The sequence below is a fragment of the Saccostrea echinata genome, unplaced genomic scaffold, assembly GCF_033153115.1.
Source record: "Saccostrea echinata isolate AGI-Se365-2 ecotype Australia unplaced genomic scaffold, CSIRO_AGI_Sech_v1 ptg000054l, whole genome shotgun sequence".
In the NCBI taxonomy this organism is placed as follows: domain Eukaryota; kingdom Metazoa; phylum Mollusca; class Bivalvia; order Ostreida; family Ostreidae; genus Saccostrea; species Saccostrea echinata.
Window position 1 is genome coordinate 17,516,887 of NW_026889803.1, and position 27,743 is coordinate 17,544,629.

Genomic DNA, 27,743 nt, shown 5'->3' on the forward strand with positions numbered 1-27,743 from the left:
TTCCTTACATTTTTTTATTCATCATCAGAGAAAGATCACAATGGTTTTTGGCTGTTGTCAAAAAATTTACAAGGAATTTTCTTTCATAGCCAAAGATCCACTGATATTGATGATTATACTTAAGTCTAGATCTGTTTGTTGTCATAAATAATAATTATAATATCCTCCATAATAGGGAATTTTTAAAATGAATTTAAAAGGAATGATTAATATCAGCTCTGCACTATTTGCTGCTCAACAACATTGTCCCCAAGAGGTTGGGCTTCCATGGAATGAATGATTTCTTGTTCAATAGTCTGGAAATGTTGAACATCTTGAATGGTCTGAATCTCCACCATGGAGTTCTCTATTTGATCCTGGTTGACATACTGGATAACGTATTGCTGGTGTCCATTTTCTGGCTGGTTCCCGTCAGTTACTAAGACTTGTTCCCCACCTTCTTGGACTATAATAGTTTCTGGATTAACAGTCATTACCTCTCCTGATTCAGACTGTATGGTGAATTGTTGTGGTCCACCAGAATTCTAGAGAGTAAAACAAGCAAGTCACTAGGCTTGAACTACATCCAAAAAAAAATCTATTTCTCCAGAACATGCACTGTATACATGTATAAATAAGGCAGTACATTTTTGCACTGTGGGTAACTGCTTTGTTAAAGCAATATGTACTGCAATCATACTTAAGTTAGCACACTCAAAATTTAGCACAATTGTCATCTTAACTGATTAGCACAATTATATATTAGCACACTTAAGTTTGAACAACATTGTGTATTAGTTTTTAGCTCACCTGAGCCGAAGGCTCAAGTGAGCTTTTCTGATCACTTTTTGTCCGGCGTCCGTCTGTCTGTCTGTCCGTCTGTCTGTCTGTCTGTCTGTCTGTCTGTCTGTCTGTCTGTCTGTCTGTCTGTCTGTCTGTCTGTAAACTTTTAACATTTTCGACTTCTTCTCAAGAACCACTGGGCCAATTTCAACCAAACTTGCCACAAAGTATCCTTGGGTGAAGGAGATTCAAATTTGTTAAAATGAAGGGCCATGTCCTTTTTCAAGGGGAGATACTAAAGAATTAGTGAAAAATTAATAGCATCTTTTAAAAATCTTCTTCTCAAGAACCACAGGGCCAGGAAAGATGAAACTCATGTGGAAGCATCCTCAGGTAGTGTAGATTCAAGTTTGTTCAAATCATGACCCCCGGGGGTAGGGCGGGGCCACAATGGAGGATCAAAGTTTTACATAGAAATATGTAGGAAAAACCTTTAAAAATCTTCTTCTCAAGAACAGCAAAGATATGTTGAGTCATATTTATATGGAAGCATCTTCAGGTAGTGTAGATTCAAGTTTGTTCAAATCATGACCCCCGGGGGTAGGGCGGGGCCACAATGGAGGATCAAAGTTTTACATAGAAATATATAGGAAAAACCTTTAAAAATCTTCTTCTCAAGAACAGCAAAGCCATAATGAGTCATATTAATATAGAAGCATCCTCAGGTAGTGTAGATTCAAGTTTGTTCAAATCATGACCCCCGGGGGTAGGGCGGGGCCACAATGGAGGATCAAAGTTTTACATAGAAATATGTAGGAAAAACCTTTAAAAATCTTCTTCTCAAGAACAGCAAAGCCATAATGAGTCATATTAATATAGAAGCATCCTCAGGTAGTGTATATTCAATTTTGTTCAAATCATGACCCCCGGGGGTAGGGCGGGGCCACAATGGAGGATCAAAGTTTTACATAGAAATATATAGGAAAAACCTTAAAAAATCTTCTTCTCAAGAACAGCAAATCCATAATGAGTCATATTAATATAGAAGCATCCTCAGGTAGTGTAGATTCAAGTTTGTTCAAATCATGACCCCCGGGGGTAGGGCGGGGCCACAATGGAGGATCAAAGTTTTACATAGAAATATATAGGAAAAACCTTTAAAAATCTTCTTCTCAAGAACAGCAAATCCATAATGAGTCATATTAATATAGAAGCATCCTCAGGTAGTGTAGATTCAAGTTTGTTCAAATCATGACCCCCAGGGGTAGGGCGGGGCCTAAATGGAGGATCAAAGTTTTACATAGAAATATATAGGAAAAACCTTTAAAAATCTTCTTCTCAAGAACAGCAAAGACATGTTGAGTCATATTTATATGGAAGCATCCTCAGGTAGTGTAGATTCAAGTTTGTTCAAATCATGACCCCCGGGGGTAGGGCGGGGCCACAATGAAGGATCAAAGTTTTACATAGAAATGTATAGAAAAAATCTTTAAAAATCTTCTTCTCAAGAACAGCAAGCCATGATGAGTCATATTTATATGGAAGCATCCTCAGGTAGTGTAGATTCAAATTTGATCAAACCATGGCCCCCGGGGTAGGGCGGGGCCGCAATGGAGGATCAAAGTTTTACATAGAAATATAAAGGAAAAATCTTTAAAAATCTTCTTCTCAAGAACAGCAAAGTCATGATGAGTCATATTTATATGGAAGCATCCTCAGGTAGTGTAGATTCAAGTTTGTTCAAACCATGACCCCCGGGGGCCACAATGAAGGATCAAAGTTTTACATAGAAATATAAAGGAAAATATCTTCTTCTGAAGAACTGCAAACCATGATTAGTCATTTTGATATGGAAGCATCCTCAGGTAGAGTAGATTCAATTTTGTTCAAATGATGACCCCCAGGGGTAGGGTGGGGCCCAATGGGGGAAGGAAAGTTTTACATAAGAACATATAGAAAAAATATTTCTTCTCAAGAACAGAAAAGCTATGTTTAGTCACATTGATATGGAAGCATCCTCAGGTAGTGTAGATTCAAGTTTGTTCAAACCATGACCCCCGGGGGTAGGGCAGAGCCACAATGAAGGATCAAAGTTTTACATAGAAATATAAAGGAAAATATCTTCTTCTGAAGAACAGAAAAGCTATGTTAAGTCATATTGATAAGGAAGCATCCTCAGGTAGTGTGGATTCAATTTTGTTCAAATGATGACCCCCAGGGGTAGGATGGGGCCCAATGGGGGATGGAAAGTTTTACATAAGAACATATAGAAAAAATATTTCTTCTCAAGAACAGAAAAGCTATGTTTAGTCATATTGATATGGAAGCATCCTCAGGTAGTGTAGATTCAAGTTTGTTCAAATGATGACCCCTGGGATAGGGAGGAGCCACAATGAGGGATCAAATTTTTACAAAGGAATACATGGGAATTTTTTAAAAAAAATCTTCTCAAGTACAACAAAGCCATTTGTTATATTGACATGGAAGCATCATCAGGTAGTTTAAAATTCAAGCCCCCCCCCTTCTTTTCAATACTGAACTGATTGTGCTTTTGCCTAGCCAATGTGCTCAGGTGAGCGATGTGGCCCATGGGCCTCTTGTAATCATATATTGGTATGTAGCAAACAAGAAGCAACATGAGAGGCACTAAATATGATTATGTATGTTCAATATACATGTATTTTATAATACATAAACATGCACATGTTTGTGTATTAAAAGTCTGATATGAAAATATAAGCAAAAACTTTAACTTTCTTGTATGGAGGAGATTGTTCAATAAGAAAGCTTGATATGAAAATATGAGGATGAAATTTCACTTTCTTGTATGGAGATTGTTAGCCTACCTGTTGTGACATTCCAAATATCTGTTGTAAAATATTGACAGCTGAGGCAGTTTTCGCATCCAAATTTGAGGAATCTATCTCTAAAAACAGTTAGAAGAAACTTCATTAAAAGTTGTATTTCATATAGTTTAGAAACATGAAAATATATGATTGATAATTATATATTGATTTTGATAAGCTTATCAACTTGTCAAGTTTCAATAAATTTAAATATGGCCAACAGATCTAACAAGCAATGCATAATACTGTACACTATTTTTCGTGCGAGATAGATATCCACCAGTTTCGCGACCTTCCTTAATTCGGGAATATTTATTGCCACAAACCATTTTGTTATTATTAATTCTAGAGGATGTTTTCTAGGTTGTGAAAATTAATTGTCGCAGATTGATTTCAAACTGCAAATTGCGAAAAAAAAGATGATGCGAATAGTTGGATTATAGTAACAGAAGGGCAGAGGTTGGGGGGGGGGGGGGGGGTCGAAGGAGAATAGAAATTTAGTTCATTTTACCTGCCATAGGAAAATTGTTAAAAAATAATGAAGTTTTAGGGAACAGAAATCACTTGTTTACTTGTAACATTGGCAAAATACAGGCAAATAATGTTTCAAAATACTCTCTCTTGGTCTAATAATGTTAAAAATACTTGATCTAATCAGGTGCGTCATTCTCCGTGCATTTCTGTTCATTCCATTTTAAATATACGGGCAGATCACTCGAGCTGCATAAAACTAGCATGTAATTTGAACTCTTCAGTGAGCAGTTGTTTAAAGCTTCTTTTGCAATAATGATTTTGAAATCTTATTTTTAAATAAAATGCACACAATTTTGGTATACTTTGTGAGGGATTTTTATTTTTAAGAAAAGCCTTTTAAATTTGACAATTTTATAAAGGAAATAGGTATTTTTCCTGGTGGGAGTTATTTTTCTTATCAGAGAAAATATAAGAAAATATAAATTTGCAGTGTTATACCTGTTGCTGAGGCATCTACAGTATGGACCTCATTGATTTCTGGTACAGCACTGTCCTGGCCTACCTCTGTCATCATACCAGTAGTGGAACTCTCTTCTGGAAATGATGTCACCTGAAATTGTTTATAGGAAATGGATAATTTATTTCAAGCGTATCTAGATTATCGATTACATGGATATTTGTGGCTGAACAACTATATGTATGAAGTGGAACCATTCACTTTTACATTACAAGAACATGTACTTCTATGCAAAAATGTGGTGATAAAAAAATTATTCTGGACACAATTTTGTCAGACTTAACCCTTTGTCTCAGGTGAGTTTAAGGGAGAGAATTGATGGTTTTTCCTTACTGGTTCTGTCAGATTTGTTATGGTAGTTGATTTATCTCCATCCAATCCAGCAAAATTTGTGAGTGTCAGATGATGTCTGATCTTTAAATGTCTCTTTAGATCTGTCAAGTTTCCAAACAAGTAGTCACAGCTTAAACATCTGTAAACCTGAAAAATGATGTTTTTCACAGTTATTGTTATGTTTCTCAAAACAGTGATTCTTCTCTGGTACTTTGTTTTTGTCTGCAAGTGATCATCCAGTGAAGACGAAATCTACAAGTAGATGTGCATGCACTTACATGTACATGTATATCTTCACAAGATGATTTCACTGATTTAGCATGAACTCAAACTGAGTTCATCTACATGTTCATGTTTCTGATTGGCTTCCACAAAAATCCTCATAACTTGTAAGTTTTTCAACAAAATACTTTGAAATATAAAATAAAAGCACTTATTACATGACACTTTAGGAAGATACATATACTGTACATGTACATGTACCAGAAAGCATATGAGAGATGTTTGATTGGATTAATTCTTAAATGGTTGTAACTGATCTTATTTTTCAACCTAAATTGATGCATGATAAAGAGTTGTCTATTATGTGTCTTTATACAAATGCCATCATCAAAAAAAAAAAAAGATTGCAAATGCATGCTTGCAAATGTGGTTAATACTTGAATCAATTAATGTACACGTATATATTCATTTTCAGTAAAATATTTATTGAGTTTGGCAGTAAAACCTACCTGAGATGCCCCAGTAGAATCATGTCCTGTCTCTTCTACCACAGGAACATCTACATTTTTGTAGGGCACTCCTTTGTGACTCCTTGTGTGGTGGACCTTTAGATAACTCAGAGTATTTGCTGTGTAGCTACAGTGCTGGCAGGCATACTTCTTGATGACATTGTGAATTTCCATGTGGCGTCTCAAGTGGGCTGCCTGAGTTGCCTCATAAGGACACCTTAAGAAAAATGTCAGCATGCATACAATGATGGTTAAATGATATTTGATTTTTAAACATATGAGAATTTTAAGCCTATGTTGATATTGAAATGCCAAATAATTTTATACTGTGTAATATTCTGTCATGTAAATTGATGGGAAAACAAATGCTGAACAAACAATTGATATAACAGATCTTTTTAATTTGGAAAGGGGGTAAGGGGGTGTGGTGGATTTGATGGGGTTATGACACATTCTGTAGTCAAAAGCAGTTTTTCACAAGCAGTACTGGCTGTTTCATGAATGTCCAAATTTGTTTAGTTAATAAAGAATTGGCCACTACATAATTTCTCTCTAGCAAGAAGAAAAAATGAATAAATTGCTAAACACTTATTATAGACTTGCATCTAAGAGTCTATAAAGAGAAGTCTTGAAAATATAAATTCCTTACTTGCTACACTTGAAGAGTCTTCCTGATTTATGGGACCTGACATGCCACCGTAGCGCTGTTTTTGATTTGTAGGCTTTGTTACAGTCTGTGCAGGTGTAGGGTTTCTCATTGGAATGTCTTAACATGTGAGCTTGTAGGTTGTTCTTACTCCTACAGGCATGGGGACACAAAGGACATTTAAATGGCTTCACTCCCTCGTGAATCCAGATGTGTTTTTGCAGTTCTGAGTTTGCACGGAAGAACATTTTATCACAGTATGGACACTTGTAACTTCGGCGGCCTAGAATGTTAATTTTTACATGTAGTGCATATACCCATATATTAATAGTTATGCACAACAAAATCTTTAAAATTTAAACAATTACATAACCCTTCAAGAAGAAAAATACAATCTATTTCAGTTACCGTGAAATCACTAATTTTCATGGGGGTTTAATTTTCGTTGTTTTCAAGGTATAAGGAGACCCACGAATTCATGTCCACCATCAAATATAAAATTAATGTCATATACATAACTAAATTTAAACAAATACATAACCCTTCAAGAAGAAAAATACAATCTATTTCAGTTACCGAGAAATCACTAATTTTCATGGGGGTTTAATTTTCGTTGTTTTCAAGGTATAAGGAGACCCACGAATTCATGTCCACCATCAAATATAAAATTAATGTCATATACATAACTACTCAACAATTCTTCACCCACGAAATCCAATCCCCACAAACCCATATTTTTTCCTCAAATCACAAAAATTTGACCCCACAAAAATATGTGATTTTACAGTACATTAATGATGAAAAGTGAAAAGCAGTGATATTATTATAGAATTCAAACAACAGTATAAAAAAATTCAATCTTAGTGTTACAAGCCTTCAGTCTTACCAATTTTCCCCTGAACCTTGTGTTTGGGGGAGCTCTCTAAGCCTGCATAAATATGCAACTTGTTCAGTTCTTTGTTCTTGCTGTCAGGATGAGCCTCGCTAACATGGTCTTTAAACAATGTCCAACTGGAAAGAAAAGTCAGATATTTCTCTATTGCAAATGAAAAACAAAGAAAAAAATCTTTTCAATTCACCATTTTCAATAACTTCTCAAAGAGTTTTCAAATTTTGCCAAGGGAGAGCACTCATAACATCTCCCATGTATAATAGGTAATTTCTGCTGCTACATTTATTTTTCCCTACCTTGGCAGTTTTTGTTGACATTCAGGGCACTCAATGCCCATGTCTTCTCCAAAACCAGAATGTTTGAGGCTGTGATTCCACAACTGTGACCGACTGTTGGCTGTAAACTCACACTCCTTACAAGGGAAAGACAACTTTTCATGCTCCGTAGCCTTGTGAGACTGCAGACTATCCCTTGATAAGGCACGGTATCCACAAATAGAGCATGGATATGGGTTGTCCCCTGAAAATGAATATTCAATTGGTTGATTAGTCAGAAAACATTCTAACTGACAGGATATCCAGTCAGTTTGCTAAGTACACGTATCTTCCATTACATCTTGTACCTGTATGTGTTCTGACATGCTGATCGTAGTCCATTTTGTTGTAATACAACTTTCCGCAGTATTCACATTCTTCGTGCCCAAATGTCTCCCTCATTTTGTGAAATACCTGCAGGGTTAGAGGACGGTACCCTAAGGTTTTGATGAGGTCTGCAGAATCTAATTTCTCCTCCTTTGGAATCTCGAGGACATTCTCTTCAATTGATGTTCCACCAGTTTCCTCAGTAGAGGACAAAACAGTGTCCTCATTTTCATTAACTGTGCTACTTTCCTGATCTGCAAGAGGAAGGTGAGCTTCCTCAGCTTGGGATGAAGCGTTTTCATTTTTTGAGGAAGACTGAGGATCAGAAGTTAGGAGGTCATTGTCTTCAATTTGTTCATCGTCCTTTTCCTCGGTTTTGATATTCCCTTCCTCCACAGATGGTGTTACCTCAGGTTTTACTTCATCTACATCTGGAGTTGTAAAATCAAGCACATTTACAGATCCCTAATTATCTAAATTCTTAGAAACTTACAGAAAAAATATGTCCAATAGTAATATATATGTATTTAGATTTTGTGTCAAATATTTCCCTACTGTTTGTAACAAATTAAAATACATGTATTGTAAAGAAAGAAAATATTCAGTACATGTACTTGTATTTTTTTACTATTTCCAAAGAAATTCACAGGTGTTTTAACATTATAAAATTCTTACTCTGCCCCTCTGTTTCAGACATTGGAAGATCCTGCCCACCCTGCACTGCCTCAATAGTTCCAGTTGTCTCCCCTGGTACTTGTTCCACCTCCACCTTGGCCTTGCCCTCCAGATCGGTCTGAGATAGCTCAGCAGGGAGACTGACCAGCTCTTTCTCGGCTGAGCTCAGCATCTCATCAGGCTCAGGGAGATACAAGCTGTTGTTGATACATTCTTCAAACATGCTTTCCCACTTAGTAGTGGCATCATCTTGTAAATGTGTGTTGGTGAGGTGGTCAATTAGACGAATGGTACTCAGGAATTTCTCTTCACACTTCACACATCTGTAAATGACCCGGTGCTTCTGAAAATGTTTTTCCAGATAAACTTTCCGACTGGCTGTATAATCACAAAGTGAACACATCTGAATAGTTGGGATATCCTTGATATCATGTACATACAGGTGACGATCTCTGTCTATCTTCTTTTTGAATTTTCTGTTACACACATGGCATTGATGAATAACTGTTGCACCCCTTTGGCGACCACCCTGAAGAAAGGAGGACAGGTACTCCTCACCCTTAGGGCTGTTTTTATGATACTTTCTGATATGATTAATGAGGGACTTTAAAGTGTTGTAGTCTTTCTTGCAGAGATCACACTGGTGTCTTACATTGCTATGTACAGCCTCATGTTCCAGAACATGGCTTTTGTTCACAGACTTGAAGTCACAAAACTTACATCGGAAATACTGCCCTGTGTGTTTCCTCATGTGTGTGTAGAGGTTTCCTAAATTCAACAAAGAAAATCATAATACATGTACATATACAATTTGTAATTATATTTAATACCAATTTCATATCAGTATGTGTGCACATTAACATGAAGAAAAATATATGTATAGTTAATTAAAGATGGAAGAATCAATATTACAGAGGTCTGTTCCAAATCTTAAATGCATTTAAAATACACTTTATTTTCCAAAATCATTTTTCATTATACTATGTACATGTATATGTATTACCTTTTCCATTACTTCTGTAGGGACACTTTGGGCACTTGAATGGCTTAGAATCAGTGTGAGTCAAGCAATGCAATCTCATGTGAGACAAAGTCTTAAAGATTTTATCACACATGTTACAAGAGTACAGACTCAGTGTGTTGGTTGTCATACGAGATGCCACGGGAGCTTTATCATTTAAATCCTGCTCAATCATATGCTGTCGAAAAAGATTGTCCACAAAACTCAGATCTACATTTAAGCTCTGCTCAAAAAGAGACTTCTCAGCCTCCGTTCTAAATATAGGAACGTCTCCAATTTGATCCGTTGGACGAGCCCCTTTGTTCTCATCACCATCAGCATCCATCCTGACTTTGTAAGATCTTCGCTTTTTCTTTGGTTTACCTTCCCCTCTTTCTTCTTCATCACCATCCTCCTCTAATTCATTGTCTTCCTCTTCCTCTGCATCCTTCAGTTTGTAGTCACTGACTCTGAAATCCTTGTCTTCATCATTGTCTAATTCTTCATCTTCTGAAGCTGACACTGCTTCCTCATTCTCACCTACATTTACAATTAAACCATACATTAATTATCATCCCATACATATACCTGCTATAAGCAAATGTACAGTAAATGGCCAATATATTAGCAAATGCAATGAGCAGCACAAAGCACTGCTTGCAAACTTGCAAAGTGAGTTCTTTAGACATACATGTTAGAACCACAGGCTTAAATCCGACTTTAAAAAAATTGGGGTGTATAAAAAAGATATTTTAACACCTTAATTTTTTAAAGCGATATAAGGGCTTGTGGTTAGAATATAGGAAATTCATACATTCCTCCAGCAAATTTTTTGTGTGAAATTTCCAAGAATTGTTTTGATGCCACAATTCCGTGTGATAACGGCGAATAGCTGTACATCAGTGAAGATTTAGTTCTTACAGAGAGCTTAAAAGAAACAAAAATAAAATGCTTCTACTCTACAATGCCTTTAGTTAAAAAAAAATTGCACTATTTAGATTGCATTTTGAAAGTGCAACTAACATATGATGTCATGTAGGTCACAATCTAGATTTGGGTCTCAAACAGTTTGAAGCGGCAGATCAAAGATGAAAGTGTAAGCTAGGCACACAGCAGGAAAGGTTTTTGATGCTATCCAATATTAAATACAACTTAGTTTGCCCCAGAACATTTAATTTTGACATGTACAACAATTATTCATTGTGCCTTTTACATGTATAAAAACCATCCTGTAAATGTTTATTAAACTTTAACATGTTAAACATAACAATTTTAATTATTATTGTTTGATATGTCTTCCACAACAATATTGTCATTTTCTTAATTTAATAAAACTTGAATTGACTTACCATATTCCACAGTGAGAACACTCTTCTTTGTGATGTCAACATAGTCTGTTGTTGGCATGCATCTGTGTGTCTTAAAAAATCTCTCCTTGTGGAAAGACTTTTTACAAGCTTTACAGTAAAGTTTACCATCAGCACCTGAAAGAAAAGTGTTGTCACTAAAGTTAGAGGTAGGGCTGGGCAATAATACTGATATTCCAATATATTGCGGTATGTTGACACAAAATCTTGTATTGCAATACGTTTTTGTAATACAGATATACCAGCAAAATGCTTGGACTCAGGAATTCTATCATAAAATATAAAGAAAAGTTGTCAGAAAGGTTTGCGATCATGTTATAAAACAGTAATTTGCTTAATGGTAATTCAATGAACAAGATATCTTTAATTGGTTATTTATCAAAGTAAGGTATATTCTACATGTAAAAAGAAGTTAATATAATAAGAATATACCCTTTAAATTTTTACAATACAAAGAAAAACTGGAGACCAACACCTTGAGGTTAAAATTGCGGGAGATTCTCACGTGTGGATACCGAAAGGTATTCAATAGGGTCTGTACCTAAAGTTGTAAACTTAAAGATATAAAACAGATCACCAATACTTTGTGAGAATGCAGCAGTAAATTTATTTTGTTGACCGGTTTCAACCAGAGATTGTCGTCATCAGAATAATCAAGCATGTAAATTTATCTATTGAAGTAAAAAATGCGGATGACATTACTATAAACAAAGTAAAATGCAGACGATATTTTTGTTGAAAATATTGCAATACATATCGCAGTACAGTTAAAAATATCGCAATACGAAATCTCTAGCCAATACCCAGCCCTAGTCAGAGGCATCATTTTTCTTCTTGTAATTTCCAACTTTCAATATACATGTTATTTCTAAATGGGAATGAAAAAAAAAATCTTGGAGTTGTATTTGTTTTAATTATTCTGGTTATGCATGTACCCATTTCTGGAACTGAAGGTTTTTCCACTTTCTGCACCTTTGCTACTGGAATTGAATCCGTTTGTTTTTCCTTTTTAGGTCGACCTCTCTTTTTTCCTGAACCTGAAAATAATACTCCTAAAAAATATTAAAACATTCAATTTTTGTTTTTAAATTTGATTATAAGGTTCATATATTAGAATCTGAAAAAAGCCAAGGCATGTATTTTCAAATTTCAAGCAAAAGTTTTCAACTCGAATGTAACATGTATATCTTTATCAAAGATACAGGTAAGGCATCAAACTGATTTTAAAAAACAAGAGACTCATGGGCCACATTGCTCACCTGATCATCGTTATGCTGCTGTTCTTCAGAGTATTTTGCCATTACTCAAAGGAAAATTTTAAAAAAGATTTTTTTCTATATACAACCTAAAAATTTCATCCTCTACTTAAACCTCATTCTACCCATCAGCCCATAATTTGAACTAACTTGAATCTACACTACCTGAAAATGCTTGAATATAAAATGTGACTAGTCATGGTCCTGCTGTTTTTGAGAAGAAGCTTCTTGAAGATTTTATTCCCATGTAAAATTTTGATCTCCTACTGCAGACCCATCCAATCCATGGGAAAATGATTTAAACAAATTTTGAATCTGCACTACCCAATATGCTTGCATGTTAATATTCATGACTAATGAATAAGCACTAGTTCTTAAAAGGAAGATTTCATGAAGATTTTATGCCCCCATAATCGAAGATTTGGGGGCATACAGTTTTTGTCCTGTCTGTCCATCCATCTGTCTGTTCGTCAGCAAAAACTTTAACCTTGCTCATAACTTTTGATTGGTTGGAGCTATGGCTTTCATATTTCACATGTGTATTCCTTGTGATAAGGCCTTCCTTTGGGTACCACCATATTTGACCTTGGAGTTTGATCCAGTTTTGCAAAATTTTACCTAACTTTAACCTTGGCCATAACTTATGAACATTTGGTGCTAAGGCTTTCATACTTCAAATGTGTAATCCTTGTGAAAAGACCTTCCTTTGGATACCAACAACTTTGACCCTTTTGCCTTGACCTAGGAGTTTGACCTACTTTTAAACTTTAACCTTGGCCATAACTTTTGAATGGTTGGTGCTACCCCTAAGGGCTTTCATATTTCAGATATGTAATCCTTGTGACGAGACCTTTCTTTGGATATCAATAAATTTGACCCTTTGACCTTGACCTTGGAGTTTGACCTACTTTTGAAAAACTTTAACCTTGGCCATAAGTTTTGAATGCTTAGTGCTAGGGCTTTCATATTTCACATGTGTATGTCTGTGAGAAGGCCTGTCTGTGGGCACCATTAATTTTGACCATTTGACTTTGACCTTAATGTTTGACTTACTTTTGAAAAACTTTCACCTTTTCAATGGCTGTATCAATATATTGATACATCGATACGTATCGATATTTAAGAATGTATCGTATCGAAAAAATAACTTCCAATACGTATCGGACAGGCAGATTTTCTCATAATTCTGTGAAAAAGTTGGGAATTTCAATCACCAAAGGTTATATTTTCACTGTTCTGAATTAAAATTGATCAATAATGATATAATCATTAAGGAGATAGCACATCTTAGATAAATATTACAAAAAACATATACAATTTTATTTTAACATGTTGTTCTACAGTCATTAAAAGTTTGAATTTGAAGTGTAAGTTGTAGAGACAGTGAGACAAGACTTTTGAAATGGGTTATAAAACAATTAGTTTTTATGAAATTTATGCAGTAAATGATTTATAAGACTTTTTTGATAGACTTGTTAAAGAATCCAATATATCAGATATCACATTATAAAATATTGTATCGTATCGTATTGAATTTTTTGCTCAATACACAGCCCTAGCTGCTAGGGCTTTCATACTTCACAGGTATATTCCTCGAGACAAGACCTTACTTTGGGTACCAACATATTTGATTTGTGTTTGAGAAAGTTTAACCTTCGCTATAAGGGCATCATCTTTGCTACCTTTGCATATGGTGCTGACAAAAGACGGGATTGTTTTTGTCACGTGATCATGATTCTTACCAGATACGCACAGATTGTGACATCGACAGAAATAAAAAGCGTATTTAATTTTGTTTTCAAAGAATAATTAACAAGAAGGTATTGAGTTATGTTAATTTGTTATTTAAACATGTAAAAATGCAAATCTACATCTTCAGTATAGATTCTTAATCACATATTTTGCACGTTGCTTTAGAAATTGGATGACACCATATTGCTATTCATAGAATGGCATGTTATCTTATGGATCATTGTTTACCTACGTTTTACATTACCGATATTAAAGAGTCAAGATATATCCCGAACACAAGTGTCTTTATTTACAAAAAACAATTGCTGATTGGTCGAACGATGTCGATCAACTCCAATCACAACTTGAGAAATAAATCCTAACTTTTTTTAACACTGTATGCCAAGGGCTTATGAGGAGAGTAGCGTATCAGAAGCCCTTGGCTAGCGAAGATGTAAGGGCATCAGTTTTCACAAACACATCTTGTTTTCCTATATTTTCCATGCAAATCTTTGATGCCTCATTGTGATCCCAACTCTACCTATGGGAGCCATGATTCAAAAAAAAAAAAAATTTTGAATCTACACTTTGCCAGAAAAAATTTCACATGAGTTTCATCTTTCCTTGATTATCTCCCTTTAAAAAGGACATGGTCCTTTAGTTAAATAAACTTGAATCCCTTTTCAACGAAGGATGCTTTGTGGTAAATTTGGTTTAAATTGGTCTAGCGATTTAGGTGAAAATAATAGACAGACAACGAATGAAAGGTTATATATTCATTCAAAATGTCCCTTTTTTATTTTTAGGCTGACATTGATATAAATATGGAACAGTATGAAAAGTAATTAATCCATTTATATTTTTGTTTTATAAATCTACCTGTATTATTAATTAATGTACATACAAATCATTTCAGACATTATTAGAAGTTTTCTCTTACCTGGAGTCTGACCATCTAGAGTGACCCCTTGTGACCCTGGCATCTCAGATCCTGGGGCAGGTTGTATAATGATGACGGTCTGCTGTTCTCCAGTCACAGAATCTACCACCTCTGTGGTGACCACGCGGCTTCCCTCGGGAAATGCCATCACCTGGTCCTCAGCATTGGAATCTAAGAATATTACATTGTGAACTTTAGTAAACATGCTGTATAATATGACTAAATTGCATTATTAAAGCAATGCTTTTACAGAATGTACATAAATTTATAAAATATATAAAATTAGATAAAATTTAAAAATGAAGTAAAAAATAACAATTATTCTACGGTAACGTCTATTTAACAGAACAAACCAGCTGTTGAAGCTACTACATGGCCAACATTTTCATTCTCAACTTCTATTTAACAGAACAAACCTGCTGTTGAAACTACTACATGGCCAACATTTTCACTCTCAACTTCTATTTAACAGAACAAACCTGCTGTTGAAACTACTACATGGCCAACATTTTCATTCTCAACTTGTTGACCACTCTGTGTTTCTGGCTGACTTGTTGGGGGCAAAAGATTAACATTGCAATCTTTTTTGTGGATAACAAATTGTTCTATGTCATTGAAGGTCATCTGACATGATCCACAGATAAATGTATCCATGGTGATTAAAGGTACTGGTTTTTTTTATATTTCATCAAACTTTCATTTCTGAAAGGAAAAAGAAAAGAAAAAGTGACACGTACATCACTGCATTTATTTGACAAGTCTTTACAATAGGTCACCTATCTAAGATAGTTAGAGATGATCAATCCATAAAGAAGGGAAAATATTGCACAGAACCTGATTGTGTGCATTTTGAAAAGAAATTCACAGAAACTTCTAATTTTAGTAACCATATCAACACTTCAACAAATTCAAAACTGATAAACAGAATTATATACCATAATGTAGTCTACTTGTGTACCAAGTTACACTGAAATTGGACTGAAATTGTAAGAAGAGTAGCATTTGGAAAGAATTTCACAGAAATTTCTATTTTTAGTAACCATGGCAACACTTCAACAAAATTAAACTGATAAATAGAATTATGCAACTTAGTGTAATCTACCTGTGTACAAAGTTATACTGAAATCAGACTGAAACTGTAGGAGGAGAAGCATTTTTCAAAAAAAATTACAGAAATTTCTATTTTTAGTAACCATGGCAAAACTGTTCAATAAAATCAAAAACCAATATATAGAATTATGTATCTTAGTGTAGCATGTGTACCAGGTTATACTGAAATCAGATAAAACTGTTGGAGGAGAAGCATATTCACAGAAATATGTATTTTTATAACCATGGCAACATTAACACCATACATCAAAATCAAAAACTGATATATAGAATTATGTATTTTAGTGAAATCTACTTGTGTAACAAGTTACACTGAAATTGGACTGAAACTGTAGGAGAGAAATTTTTACTTTTAGTAACAATGGCAAAACCCTTCAAGGAAATCCAAATCAATAAAGAGAATAATGTATCTTAGTGTAGTCTGTTTATGTACCAGGTTACAGTGAAATTAGACTAAAACTGTAGGAAAAGTTGCGTTTCGAAAGAATTTCACAGAAATTTCTATTTTTAGTAACCATGGTTATACTGCTCTTCAAAATAAAAAAAAAAACAATATATATATATAGAATATATTATGTATCTTTGTCTACTACTAGTCAGTAGTGTTCTAAGTTATATTGAAATCAGATGAAAACTGTAGGAGGAGTATAACATTTTGGAAAATAGTTTACAGACAGACAACAGACACCAAGTTACTATCACATAAGCTAGCTCTTCTGGTCTGACCAGTAGAGCTTTTTCAGTAGTCACTGTTGTACACAGCTCTAAATTTACATGTACCAGTATAGATGACATCAACATTGGTATCAAAATTTTTCTTACAGAAGGCTGAAACAACATATCAAGTTTTGAAATTTAAAAACAATAAAAACACAAAAAGTAAATAGATTGAATCTCTATTTTTTAAAATAATTTTTTATTGGGGGGGGGGGGGGGGGGGAGATGGACATTAAACACAGATTAATTCAATAATCCATAGATTTTTTTAATATTTGCACTTTCAAATTTAAATTAGATATTTTAAATATTTGCATTATGCATCAATAAAGAGCTGACTTGCTGATTTTAAGCTTTAATTTTAATCAAAATAAATTTCTGAGCTTATCTATAAGCAAAACACACTTTTCATTTTTTTTTTCTTTGATTTTTTTTAACAATTTCCAACTAAATATTGTTATAAAATAAGTAAGAGTTTCTTAATATAAAAGATACAATTCATGGTAAAATTAGATTTCAAAAGAGAATTGCTTTCATACAGAAGCTGGTAGATGCCTGAGGTAAGAAAAAACATATTATTTGACGGCCGCCAATTAATTTTCTGGGGGCCCCCACATATCTGACGTCCACCAGTTAAAATATCTTTTCTACCAGGTATACCTACCAGTTTCTGTACTTTCAAGATCCACTGAAAAATATATATTTTTTACATAGAATTTTTTTGTACAAATTTAAGTGTGTATTAAAACATTGAGTTTATTTATTTCATTTTCAACAAAAGGTTGCAAGATAAGGTCCCTCCCAGCCATTTCCCAACAAAAAACAAGATGTGTTTGTGAATCACTAATGCCCCCGTATGGCAGCTTATGGCGAAGGTTAAAGTTTCTCAAATGCAAGGCAAAATCCAGGCCAAAAGATAAAAAATGTTGGTACCCAAAGTTATGGTGAAGGTTAAAGTTTTTTAAAAATAGGTAAAACATCAAGGTCAAAGTTGTTGGTATCCAAAGGAAGGTCTTGTCACAAAGATTACATATGTGAAGTATGAAAGCCCTACCACCAACCATTCAAAAGTTATAGCCAAGGTTAAAGTTTTTCGAAAGTAGGTCAAACACCTATGTCAAGGTCAAAGGGTCAAAGTGGTTGGTATCCAAAGGAAGGTGATGTCACAAGGATTACATATGTGAAGTATGAAAGCCCTAGCATCAATCATTCAAAAGTAATGGCCAAGGTTACAGTTTTTCAAAAGTAGGTCAAACTCCTAGGTCAACGTCATAAGGTCAAAGTGGTTGGTATCCAAAGAAAGGTCTTGTCACAAAGATTACATTTGTGAAGTATGAAAGCCCTAGCTCCAACCGTTCAAAAGTTAAGGCCAAAGTTAAAGTTTTTCAAAAGTAGGTCAAACTCCTAGGTCAAGGTCAAAGGGTCAAAGAGGTTGACATCCAGAGGAAGGTCTTGTCACAAGGAATACACATGTGAAGTTTGAAACCCCAAGCACCAACTGTTCAAAAGTTATGGCCAAAGTTAAAGTCTCATAAAATTTTGCAAAAGTGGGTCAAACTCCAAGGTCAATGTCAAAAGGTCAAATATGATGGTACCCAAAGAAAGATCTTGTCACAAGGAATACACATGTGAAATATGAAAGTCATAGCTCCAACCAATCAAAAGTTATGCGCAAGGTTAAAGTTGACAACAGACAGACAGACAAACAGATAAACAGACAGACAGGACAAAAACAATATATCCCCGGGATCTTTCGATCAGTGCAATACACTGTACAAAATTTATTCTTATTTTAGATCTTAATTCTAAGGACAGATCACTTAAATACATTAGGCCTAGTACTCTTTAGTTTGCAGTACAGAAACTCCTTAAAAATATTTGTATATGTGTGTTGTGTGTGTGTTGATCTCCCCTACAAAAAGGGAGAAAAGCAGTGTCTCATCGACCATTGAAACGGGCCTTTAAATAATCGATGTGTGCATCCAAATCCATATAAAAAGAATCAAATTGCCAAAAGCTAAAGCAGACGTATTACAAATTTAAGATAAATGCGAAACTTTGTGTACGTACGTGAACATCAACTCAACTTTGAAATGGAGTCAGCAATATACTATGTTCTGCATTACATGCTACATCTTCTCACCGAAAAAATTTGAGTAAATTTAAACAACAAAAAATACTCACCAATGGACTGTTACTAACCACCGAGGCCAGAGAGGGTGTAAAATTTACGTCTGTAATGGCGGCTTGAAAAAACGGCGTCTAATAAGGAATGACAACTCAAAATAAGTATTTCGGATATAAGTGGAAAATTGTTATAACTATTAATTAAAACTAATCATTTTTCTACATTAATTATGATAATTTCTATTTCCCTCAATTTAAATTTTGAACATTATACTTATATACTACAATTGTGATAAATGAGAAAAGAAAAACACAATATTTTTTATAAATATTTACATATCATTTATCCGATCACTATCACATTACACTTTCATGCCTTCATGATAAATATAAACAACTAACATGGCGTCAACCAGGGGTTCGTCCAAGAAACCCACAGAGAAAACACAAGAGAAAAAGCAAATCCCACCGCCTACAAATGTTGCACATTTTATGGTGGTGTTGGTTATGTCGATCTGCAGAAAAATACTTCTCATTGATACATCTGTTAAGATTGGACTGTATTTTGCTGGCGTCATCATCGGATCAGTTTTGGCTGACATGGTCCAGCTTCCGAGAACCTACTTATCCAGTAAAGATAACATATTTAATCAATATTTTGTAAAACTAGGTTGGGGATGGACCCTTTTGATATTGACTGCCTTCATTACACAGACAAGTTATGTCTATAATTTGGGTAGAACGGGTATGGTTAAAGTCCATTTACTGAGGCTCTGCATGGGAACTTTCTGGTGGTATACAATGGTTTCCATGATAAATTATATTGAATCTGTGGTTGGAATTTGTTCAGGGAAAGGAATTGTTGGAAGAGACGCATGTATCAAAAATGGAAAATCCTGGCTTGGATTTGATATATCTGGTCACGTTTTTCTGCTAATACACAACCTACTTACCATATCTGAAGAAGTAAAGATATTTAAAGATTGGAAAAAACTTGGAGAAATGTTCGATGACCCTGATCTGCCTAAAAACAAAAACATAAACATGAAAGACTTTCTTGAAGGAAGGAAGAGTTACCGAATTCTTACCCCTTATGTCAACGTAACTTTCGTAATTATAGCACTTTTTACTATACTTTGGGAATTTATGCTAATTATATCTACTGTCTATAGATTCCACACTACTTCCCAAAAAGTTGTTGCTGTGTTTATGGCTGTAGCCTGCTGGTTTGGAAGTTATAAACTTATTCTAGGGTACTCAAAAACAGGATCACTGAAGCTGCTTCTCAAGCCTGGAGAGAGCCAAATGAAATTTACAAAAGTTGGATGAACACATTAATTTATGAGATTCCTTTTATTGCTGTTTAAACCAATTCATGAAGGACTGTGGCTTTACCTATTTACTATCCATAATAGTTCAATTTTTATTTTTATGAATTCATTTGTTTAATTAATTATTTTGTGTCATTTAACACTCACAGCAATGTTTTAATTGATAATATGTCGTCAATATATCTACATGTAAAAGTTGAGTTGTATGCAACAGCAATTTTTACTATATACAAAAGTATTATTATTTTCACTACACTCTATCTTATACTTTTAGTTTGCCAGATTTGTTAATCAAAAATTGTTTATATTCTGAAAATATAAAAAAAATTATTTGTATGGTATTGAATGGTTACATGTATCAATTGATATCAATATGATGACAAAGCTAATTTATAAATTGTACATGTGTATGTGCACTCTTTATATATTGAAAGGCTGCACTTTGCAAGATTGTTTACAAGATAAATATTTTTTAATGTGTTCATTCAACATTTTCAATTTATTTATTTTTTAAAACTGAATATACATGTATTACCTGCACCATAATTATGTCTATGCAATGAAATAATCTTTCATTGAAAGCACATCTGATCAAGACTATTTATAGTCTGAGGAAACCAATAGTAATACTTTTTGATGCTAATAATATTTGAAGTACATGCTGTTAAAGTTTTTAAAATATTTGTGTGAATTCCAGGGTTGGCCGGGAAATACCAGTGGTGGGAATTACCAGTGGTAAATACCAGTATTTCCCGTCCTGGGAAATACTACAAATTTTCTCTAAACTGGGAAATATTGGGAAATACAAAGTTAAAGTTTTTTATTTTTTTAATTCATTCAATCTTATTCAAAATTCAAAAATAAAAGAAACATAAAAACAGAAGAAGAATATGGAATATTCCTCATATTGCAATCTACAGCTGTAGCATATTCAGAATGTATCACTACTCCAGGTCCCATACCCATAAGCATACTGATACATTTCCCTGACTGTATAAAACTGAAGTTTTCCAATTCAAGTTATTTTTCAGTTTTGTAAAATTATTAAGTTTATTAATTATAAATCCAAGAACAAAAAAATTGTTTTAATCCTTCTATAAACACTGCAGTTATTACAATCAATCATGTTGTTTCAACAAATTTGCTCTTGACAGTTTTGTGCTCCTGTTTTGAGAAATAATTACCTTGAGTAGAACTGAAAGGCTTCTTCTTAGCTTTGATATTTATACCACACTCTAGATTTAAGAATTTTCTTAGATCCTTCTTTAGTTACATACCCAACTGGGATCTTTGGGTTCATTTCATGGACCTTTATAGACTACATCTGACTCAAGCATGAAACAAATGACACTCATGACTGGTATAACATGAGTATGCTGTTTTATGATTGTATAAAATGAATTACTTGGAAACCAGAACTTTTTAAATCAGGGACAGTGATACCAGGAAGGTATCTTAGCCAGTAAGGTATACTACATGTCAGTATGAATGAAATAAGTAGCTATTTCTTATTTCCCAGTATTTCCCGGGAAATACCAGTAATTCCCGGTAATTACCAGTATTTCCCACCGTCCTGGGAAATATGAGTATTTCCCAGTTTTTTGCCAACCCTGGTGAATTCATGTATTGAGATTTATATACACCTTACGGAGATTTAGGATTTCCACACCCTTGACTAAACAAACAACTTAATTTCAGTTGTCAGTATTGAGCAATCAAAATAATTTAAATTTTTCGCATATGTTTTTCATGCACAAAACAAGAAAAGAAAAACAGATAGAATAAAAACCATGACAAAATAATCAGTAAACATTGACTGTTGCTTAGATTTAAGAGAAAATCATTTCTTGGAGTACAGGAAAGATAATAATGTGTATTGAATGTTTTATCAAACATTAACATTATTAATGATGCAATAGAACTTTCATATTCATAATAGAATCAAAAAATGTGTAACAATATTTGTTCATGTCATAATTAACACAGTCCATGTATCACCTGCACATATACATGTACTACATATCATCTCCATTACTGTAAACCAACTTCTATTCGCGAGCGAGAAATATTCGTGAGTTTTGTGACCTTCTGTTATTCATATTTATTGTTGTGAACCAATTATTCACCTTTGTATTTATGTAGAATAATGCCTCAGTCGCGAAAATTAGTAGTCGCAGATGGAATCTTAACTGAAGAATCGCGAATAAAAGATGTCGTGAATAATAGTTAGTTTACCGTATATGGATTTAGGCTTTAGAGATACTTTGTTGCTGTAATCAGGAACACAGAAATCCAAAATTTATTATGGTGCCATCTATCTAGTCAAGAGTGGAGAACAGAAATGGGTTTTTTTTATATTGGTATTTTATGTTTGTGGTTGTTATGCGTATTGTTATGTTTATAAATATCATATCGCTTTTGTGAACATGTTAATTATCTTTTGAATAATTCAAGTCTCTTAGGCCATAAAAAATTAATTAATAGTTTCTCAGGCCAAAAATTTCATACTTCAATGCGGCAGGCAGGTTTTTTTTTTTTGTTTTTTTTTTTGTTTTTTATTTTTTTTTTTGAAGCAGGTATCTTTTTTTCATGTTAGTAGTTCAACAAAATGATGATATTAACTGATTCTTACTTTTTTGTTCACTTAATATAATAATTATAATGTACTCAACTTTAAATTATTTTATTCTAAACATTTCTTTAAAAGTTAATTAATAAAGAACTGTATAGACTAGAAGAATATTGTTTATCTAATAAAAACGTTTATTATTTGTTATGAAAAGGGAAATAACTCAATTTTTTTATCAACTTGGAAAAATAGAAAATTGAGTTATTTCCCTTTTCAAAATGTCAATAAAATTGATCAATGCGACCGTTTTTGACCTGATGTGGCAGTGCCTGAGAAACTATTGATTAATTTTTTTTTGGCCTTATTAAAAACCTGAGTTAATTTTTAAATAGATTTGTAACATAGGAAAAGCAGTTATAATTTTGGGAATCAGAACTGAATTGTAGGTAAGGTTGAAGCATTTAACAATTTAAATCTTTGGTAATTATATGTATATATATTTTTTGTGTATTTTCATTTTTAAATGCAATCTAGGATAGTTACCACATAACAAAGCCAGTACATTACCATCAACTTTCTTTGCTTGTTTTAGGCATGAATTTAAAAACTAGGATTTGCAGTCCATTACTGAGAGTCGATGTTTCTTGCTACATGAATACATGTATTTTCTAAAATTTATCTCTTGGTTGTCATTTTGAAATACATGTGATGAGTTCTTTTTTTTTTTTTTGAACTTAGTCTTTACTTCTTAATGCGTGTAACATTGTTGTTTCATTCCTACCTCCGTTTTTCTTTAATTTTATACTACCCAAATAAATGTTGTTTGCATTTGTTTCTGTATTTGTTTTTAAGCTCACCTGAGCTGAAAGCTCAAGTGAGCATTTCTGATCTCTTGTTGTCTTGGTTCCTTTTTGGTTCCTTCCATCCATCTGTTGAGCTGTCTGTCTGTCCATCTGTAAAATTAATTTTTTCAGATCTTTAGGCCCCCCAAAATTAACTAATAGTTTCTCAAGCCAAAAATTTCAAAATTCAATGCGGCAGGCAGGTTTTTTTGGGGTTTTTTTTCTTTTTGAAGAGCAGGTAATATGTTTACTTATCATGTCAGTCGTTTAACAAGATGAAATCGACTGATTTTTACCTTTTTTTGTTCTCTTACATCAGTTATAAAACATTAAATAATGTTATTTCGGCCAAACATTTGTTTTAATGTTAATTCAAAAAATACGTATTGGAAGAAATATATTGTTTATCTGGTCCATCTTTACGCATGGATAGAAAGGGGAATAACTCATTTTCTTTTTCAACTTGGAAAAATAGAAAATTGAGTTTTTTCCCATTTCAATATGTCGATAAAATTGATCAATGCGGCAGTTTTTGACCTGATGTGGCAGTGCCTGAGAAACTATTGATTAAATTTTTTGGCCTTAACTTCTGATGAAGCATCACTGGACCAGCTTTAAAATCAAAGTTGGCCCAGAGCATCCTTGGGTAAAGGAGAGATTCAAAATTGTTCTAATAAAGGGCAAAGCCCCTTTCCATAGGGAGATTATTGTCGCCCGCGTGGCGCAGTGGTTAGAGCGTCTGCTCTAGAGTCGCGAAGTAAGGAGTTGATCCTTATGTTGCGGGTTCGAATCCCACTGTGGGACGTGGAGACCAGTCCTTCGGATGAGACCGTATAAACCGAGGTCCCGTGTCGCAGTAGGTGCTGGCACGAAAAAGACCCCATCACTGCTCAATGGCCGTAAGTGCCGAGCATAGGACAAAATTTGCAGCTCTCCACCGGCAAGTGGTGGCGTCTCCATATGACATTCAAAAATTCTCGAGAGGGACATTAAACAACATACAAACAAACATAGGGAGATTATCAAGAAAAGGCAAAAAGAGGGTGGGTTTATTAAAAAATCTCAAGAACCACTGGGCCAGATTAAGGTAGTTTGAGGTAGTTTAGATTCTAAATTGTTCAAATCATAGCCCCTGGGGGTAGTTTGGGGCCAAAATAGGGGATCAATGCTTTTAAATTAAAATGTATAGGAAAAATATTCAAACCTTCTCATGAACTACTAGACCAAGAAAGATGAAACTTGTATGAATTTAAGCATCCTGAGGTATAGAGTAGATTCTAAATTGTTCAAACCATGGTCTCCCTGGACAGAATGAGACCCCATTAGGAAAAAAATCTAAAGAACTACTAAACCAGAGAAGATGAAAGTGAAAGCATGCAGAGGTAGTGTACATGCTTATGGTTATTTTTAGGGGGTGAAATAAGGCCAAAAAGAAGGTATTTTTTCAACAATGAAAAAAAAAAATCGAAGCAGGATAGCCTTAATGCTTCTAAATCTATATAAAAAAAATGACCCACTGATTCTAAATTTTGCCTTATAATAGATAAGTAAACCTAATAATAGTATTTATCATGTCCATCTTCCATTCTTCTGTCTTGTCTTTCCATCACACTTTGAGTTTAGCTTATTTCAAAGAAACTATATTCAAGATATTTTTATCAAACTTCTTATGCTGATCGATACATATTGATGAGATCTATTCAAGTGCATCAACATTTTCTGAAAGCGCTCGCTCCGTGATCGGAAGGCCGTGTGTTCGAATAGCGGCCGCGATTGACCGAAGTCGATAAAATATAGGTAGCAGCTGTTCCTTCGCCAAGCTCTCGGCACTTTGAAGTGAAAGTTGCGGGTCCTTCGGATGAGACCTTAAAAACCGAGGCCCATGTCACGGTAGGCGTTGGCGCAATAAAGAACCGTCACTGCTCAATAGCCCTGAGTGCCGAGTAAAGGTCTAAATTTGAAGCCCTTCACGGCCGGTATATGGTGACGTGTCTATATGAGTGAAAAATTCTCGAACAGCATACAATCAATGAATCAAGATATTTTCATCAAACTTCCTAGACACTAAAAGAAATTTTAGTGTTGCATTATTAATGAACTCTGGACATGGCATTCAAGTCCTGTGGGCATTTTATATTTTGGCCTTTGCTTGTTTAAATGAGGTTAACTTTGACCAATTTGATAGTAAAAGGAGTCCAATTATACCTTAATGCTCTTTTTTTTTTACCTTCTTCTTTGTCTGAAATATTTTTTTTCTCAATTTCAAACAAATATTGCTATTCTTTTCCAAGTGGATAAGCCCAGGCCCTTTATACACAGGCACTTGTTTCGGTAATGAATTTTAAACCCATAGTATATTATTATTACTGTATACTATGAGTTAAAAAATTTATTACAGAAACAAGTGCCTGTGCCTTTATATCAAACCCTAAATAAATCCTGATTTTAACTTCTTCAAATCATGACCCAGGGAGTAGGATGGAACTACAATATGTGATTAAAGCTTTACACTGAAATACATATAAAAAAAAAATTCAAGATCTCAAGTTCTTCTTATGAACCACTGGGTCAGAAAAGATGAAAATTACATGAAAGCTTCCTGTCATGTAGATTCTAAATTATTCAAATCAAGGCCCCCAGGGGTAAGGTGGGAATACCACAATAGGGAATCAAGGTTTTATATTGAAATATATGGGGAAAATCCTTTAAATTTCCTCTAATGAACCACTGGACCAGAAAAGATGTAACTTATGTAAAAGCATCATGAGGTAGTGTAGATTCTAATCTTCCAAATCATGGCCCCCGTGTTAGGTTTGGTCCACAAAAGGGTAGCAAAGTATGTAAAGAAAACATCTCTAGATATCTTCTTCTTTAATTTGTACCACTGGACCAGAAAATATAAAACTAATGTGTAATATAGATTATGAATTGTTAAAATGTTTGTCCCCAGGGTAGGGTGAGAGCTCTCTAACTATAATGTTGATTCTAAATTGTTCAAATCATGGCCCTAGGAATATGATGGAGCCACAATAGGGGAAGTGTTGCGTTGGACTATATAAGAAACATTTTTAGAAATGTTCTCATCTGGATAAAAGCTAGATTACATAATACATATATATATATATATATATATATATATATATATATATATATATATATATATATATATATATATAGGAAAAGAATTTTCTTTTCCATAATTGCAGGACTATGTTAGTCATATTGATGTTGAAGAATCCCTATGTTGTGTGGAATGAGAGATCCCCTAGAACTAGGTTGAGACTATTAAAATGGGGTAATTATTTCTTCACGGGAATATAAAAAATCTCTTAATCTTCTTGAGAACAGCAGTGTTAAAGTTCATCAGGTGAGCGTTGTGGCCCATGGCTCTCTTGATTTTATTATGCACGTGTACTTGTAATCAGGAATATAAAAAAAATCTTCCATTCATTGAAAACTATTTGAATTACAGCAGAAAAATCAATTAAAATTCATGTATTATAGAAAATCATATCTGTACAGTTTTGTGAAAAGGTAGAAGCAACGTGTAATATTATGATAAATATATACCATATGACATAATGTGATCTTTAGATCAGTTGTACCCAAGAAGTGAGTACAAATTTGGAACCTTTTTAGAAGTACAATCATTAAACATGTTAAAATCATTACCCCCCCTCTCTCTCTCTCTCTCTCTCTCTCTCTCTGTGTGTGTGGGGGGGTGTTTAAATTTCTTTTCATAGAACCACACAGACACGTAGTATCTGACGCGAGGGGGGAAGGGGGGGGGGTTGGTCATGTAGTATTTAGTATGGAAAAAAGATTAATACGCCTACCGAAAAAACGGGGGTTTTAAGCGAAATTCGTGGGATTTATACATAAAATATATATATAAAAGAAAATTATATCAAAGCAAGCTTGGAAGAAGTGATCAATTTTGCATGAATGTGAATAAAAGCGATAATAATTCAGACCTCTTAGCAACAGATGTTTCGAGATGTGGGGGATTAATTGGTAAACTTGTAACACGTACGTGCATGCGGAAAATTAAATACGCAGCACAGTAAGATATTTTTAGCTATTGATAGTGCCATTAATTTCACAGTTAGATGCATGTATTTGAAATGCAAAAAACATTAAATTTTCAAGCAATTTTAGATACGTTTGTATTGTGAATTATATCATCCTTCAACTTTCAATAATGTATCACCCCTGCATCATTCACACAAATATATT

At 34.0% G+C, this 27,743-nt stretch overlaps 2 protein-coding genes across 3 annotated transcripts; one reads left to right on the plus strand and one right to left on the minus strand.

Annotated features, from left to right (window-relative positions):
* Nucleotides 1-2: 2 nt before the first annotated feature.
* On the minus strand, nucleotides 3-15,504 carry LOC133171822 (zinc finger protein ZFAT-like). 2 transcript variants are annotated; one of them, XM_061306619.1, is made up of 15 exons: nucleotides 15,291-15,504; nucleotides 14,812-14,982; nucleotides 11,820-11,921; nucleotides 10,867-11,001; nucleotides 9,521-10,057; nucleotides 8,518-9,285; nucleotides 7,824-8,267; nucleotides 7,498-7,720; nucleotides 7,196-7,320; nucleotides 6,313-6,592; nucleotides 5,664-5,880; nucleotides 4,933-5,079; nucleotides 4,581-4,692; nucleotides 3,609-3,688; nucleotides 3-524 (listed from the first exon to the last, which is right to left on the minus strand). In XM_061306619.1, the coding sequence occupies exons 1-15, from the start codon at nucleotides 15,463-15,465 to the stop codon at nucleotides 213-215; spliced, it is 3,828 nt and encodes a 1,275-aa protein (XP_061162603.1). In that variant the 5' UTR covers nucleotides 15,466-15,504; the 3' UTR covers nucleotides 3-212. The 2 variants fall into 2 exon arrangements, with proteins under 2 accessions (XP_061162603.1, XP_061162602.1); XM_061306618.1 differs by having other exon boundaries at nucleotides 7,824-8,273.
* Nucleotides 15,505-19,161: 3,657 nt separating this feature from the next.
* On the plus strand, nucleotides 19,162-20,356 carry LOC133205164 (acyl-coenzyme A diphosphatase FITM2-like). The gene has a single exon (XM_061340911.1). The coding sequence runs from the start codon at nucleotides 19,168-19,170 to the stop codon at nucleotides 20,092-20,094; it is 927 nt and encodes a 308-aa protein (XP_061196895.1). The 5' UTR covers nucleotides 19,162-19,167; the 3' UTR covers nucleotides 20,095-20,356.
* The last annotated feature ends 7,387 nt before the right edge of the window (nucleotides 20,357-27,743 follow it).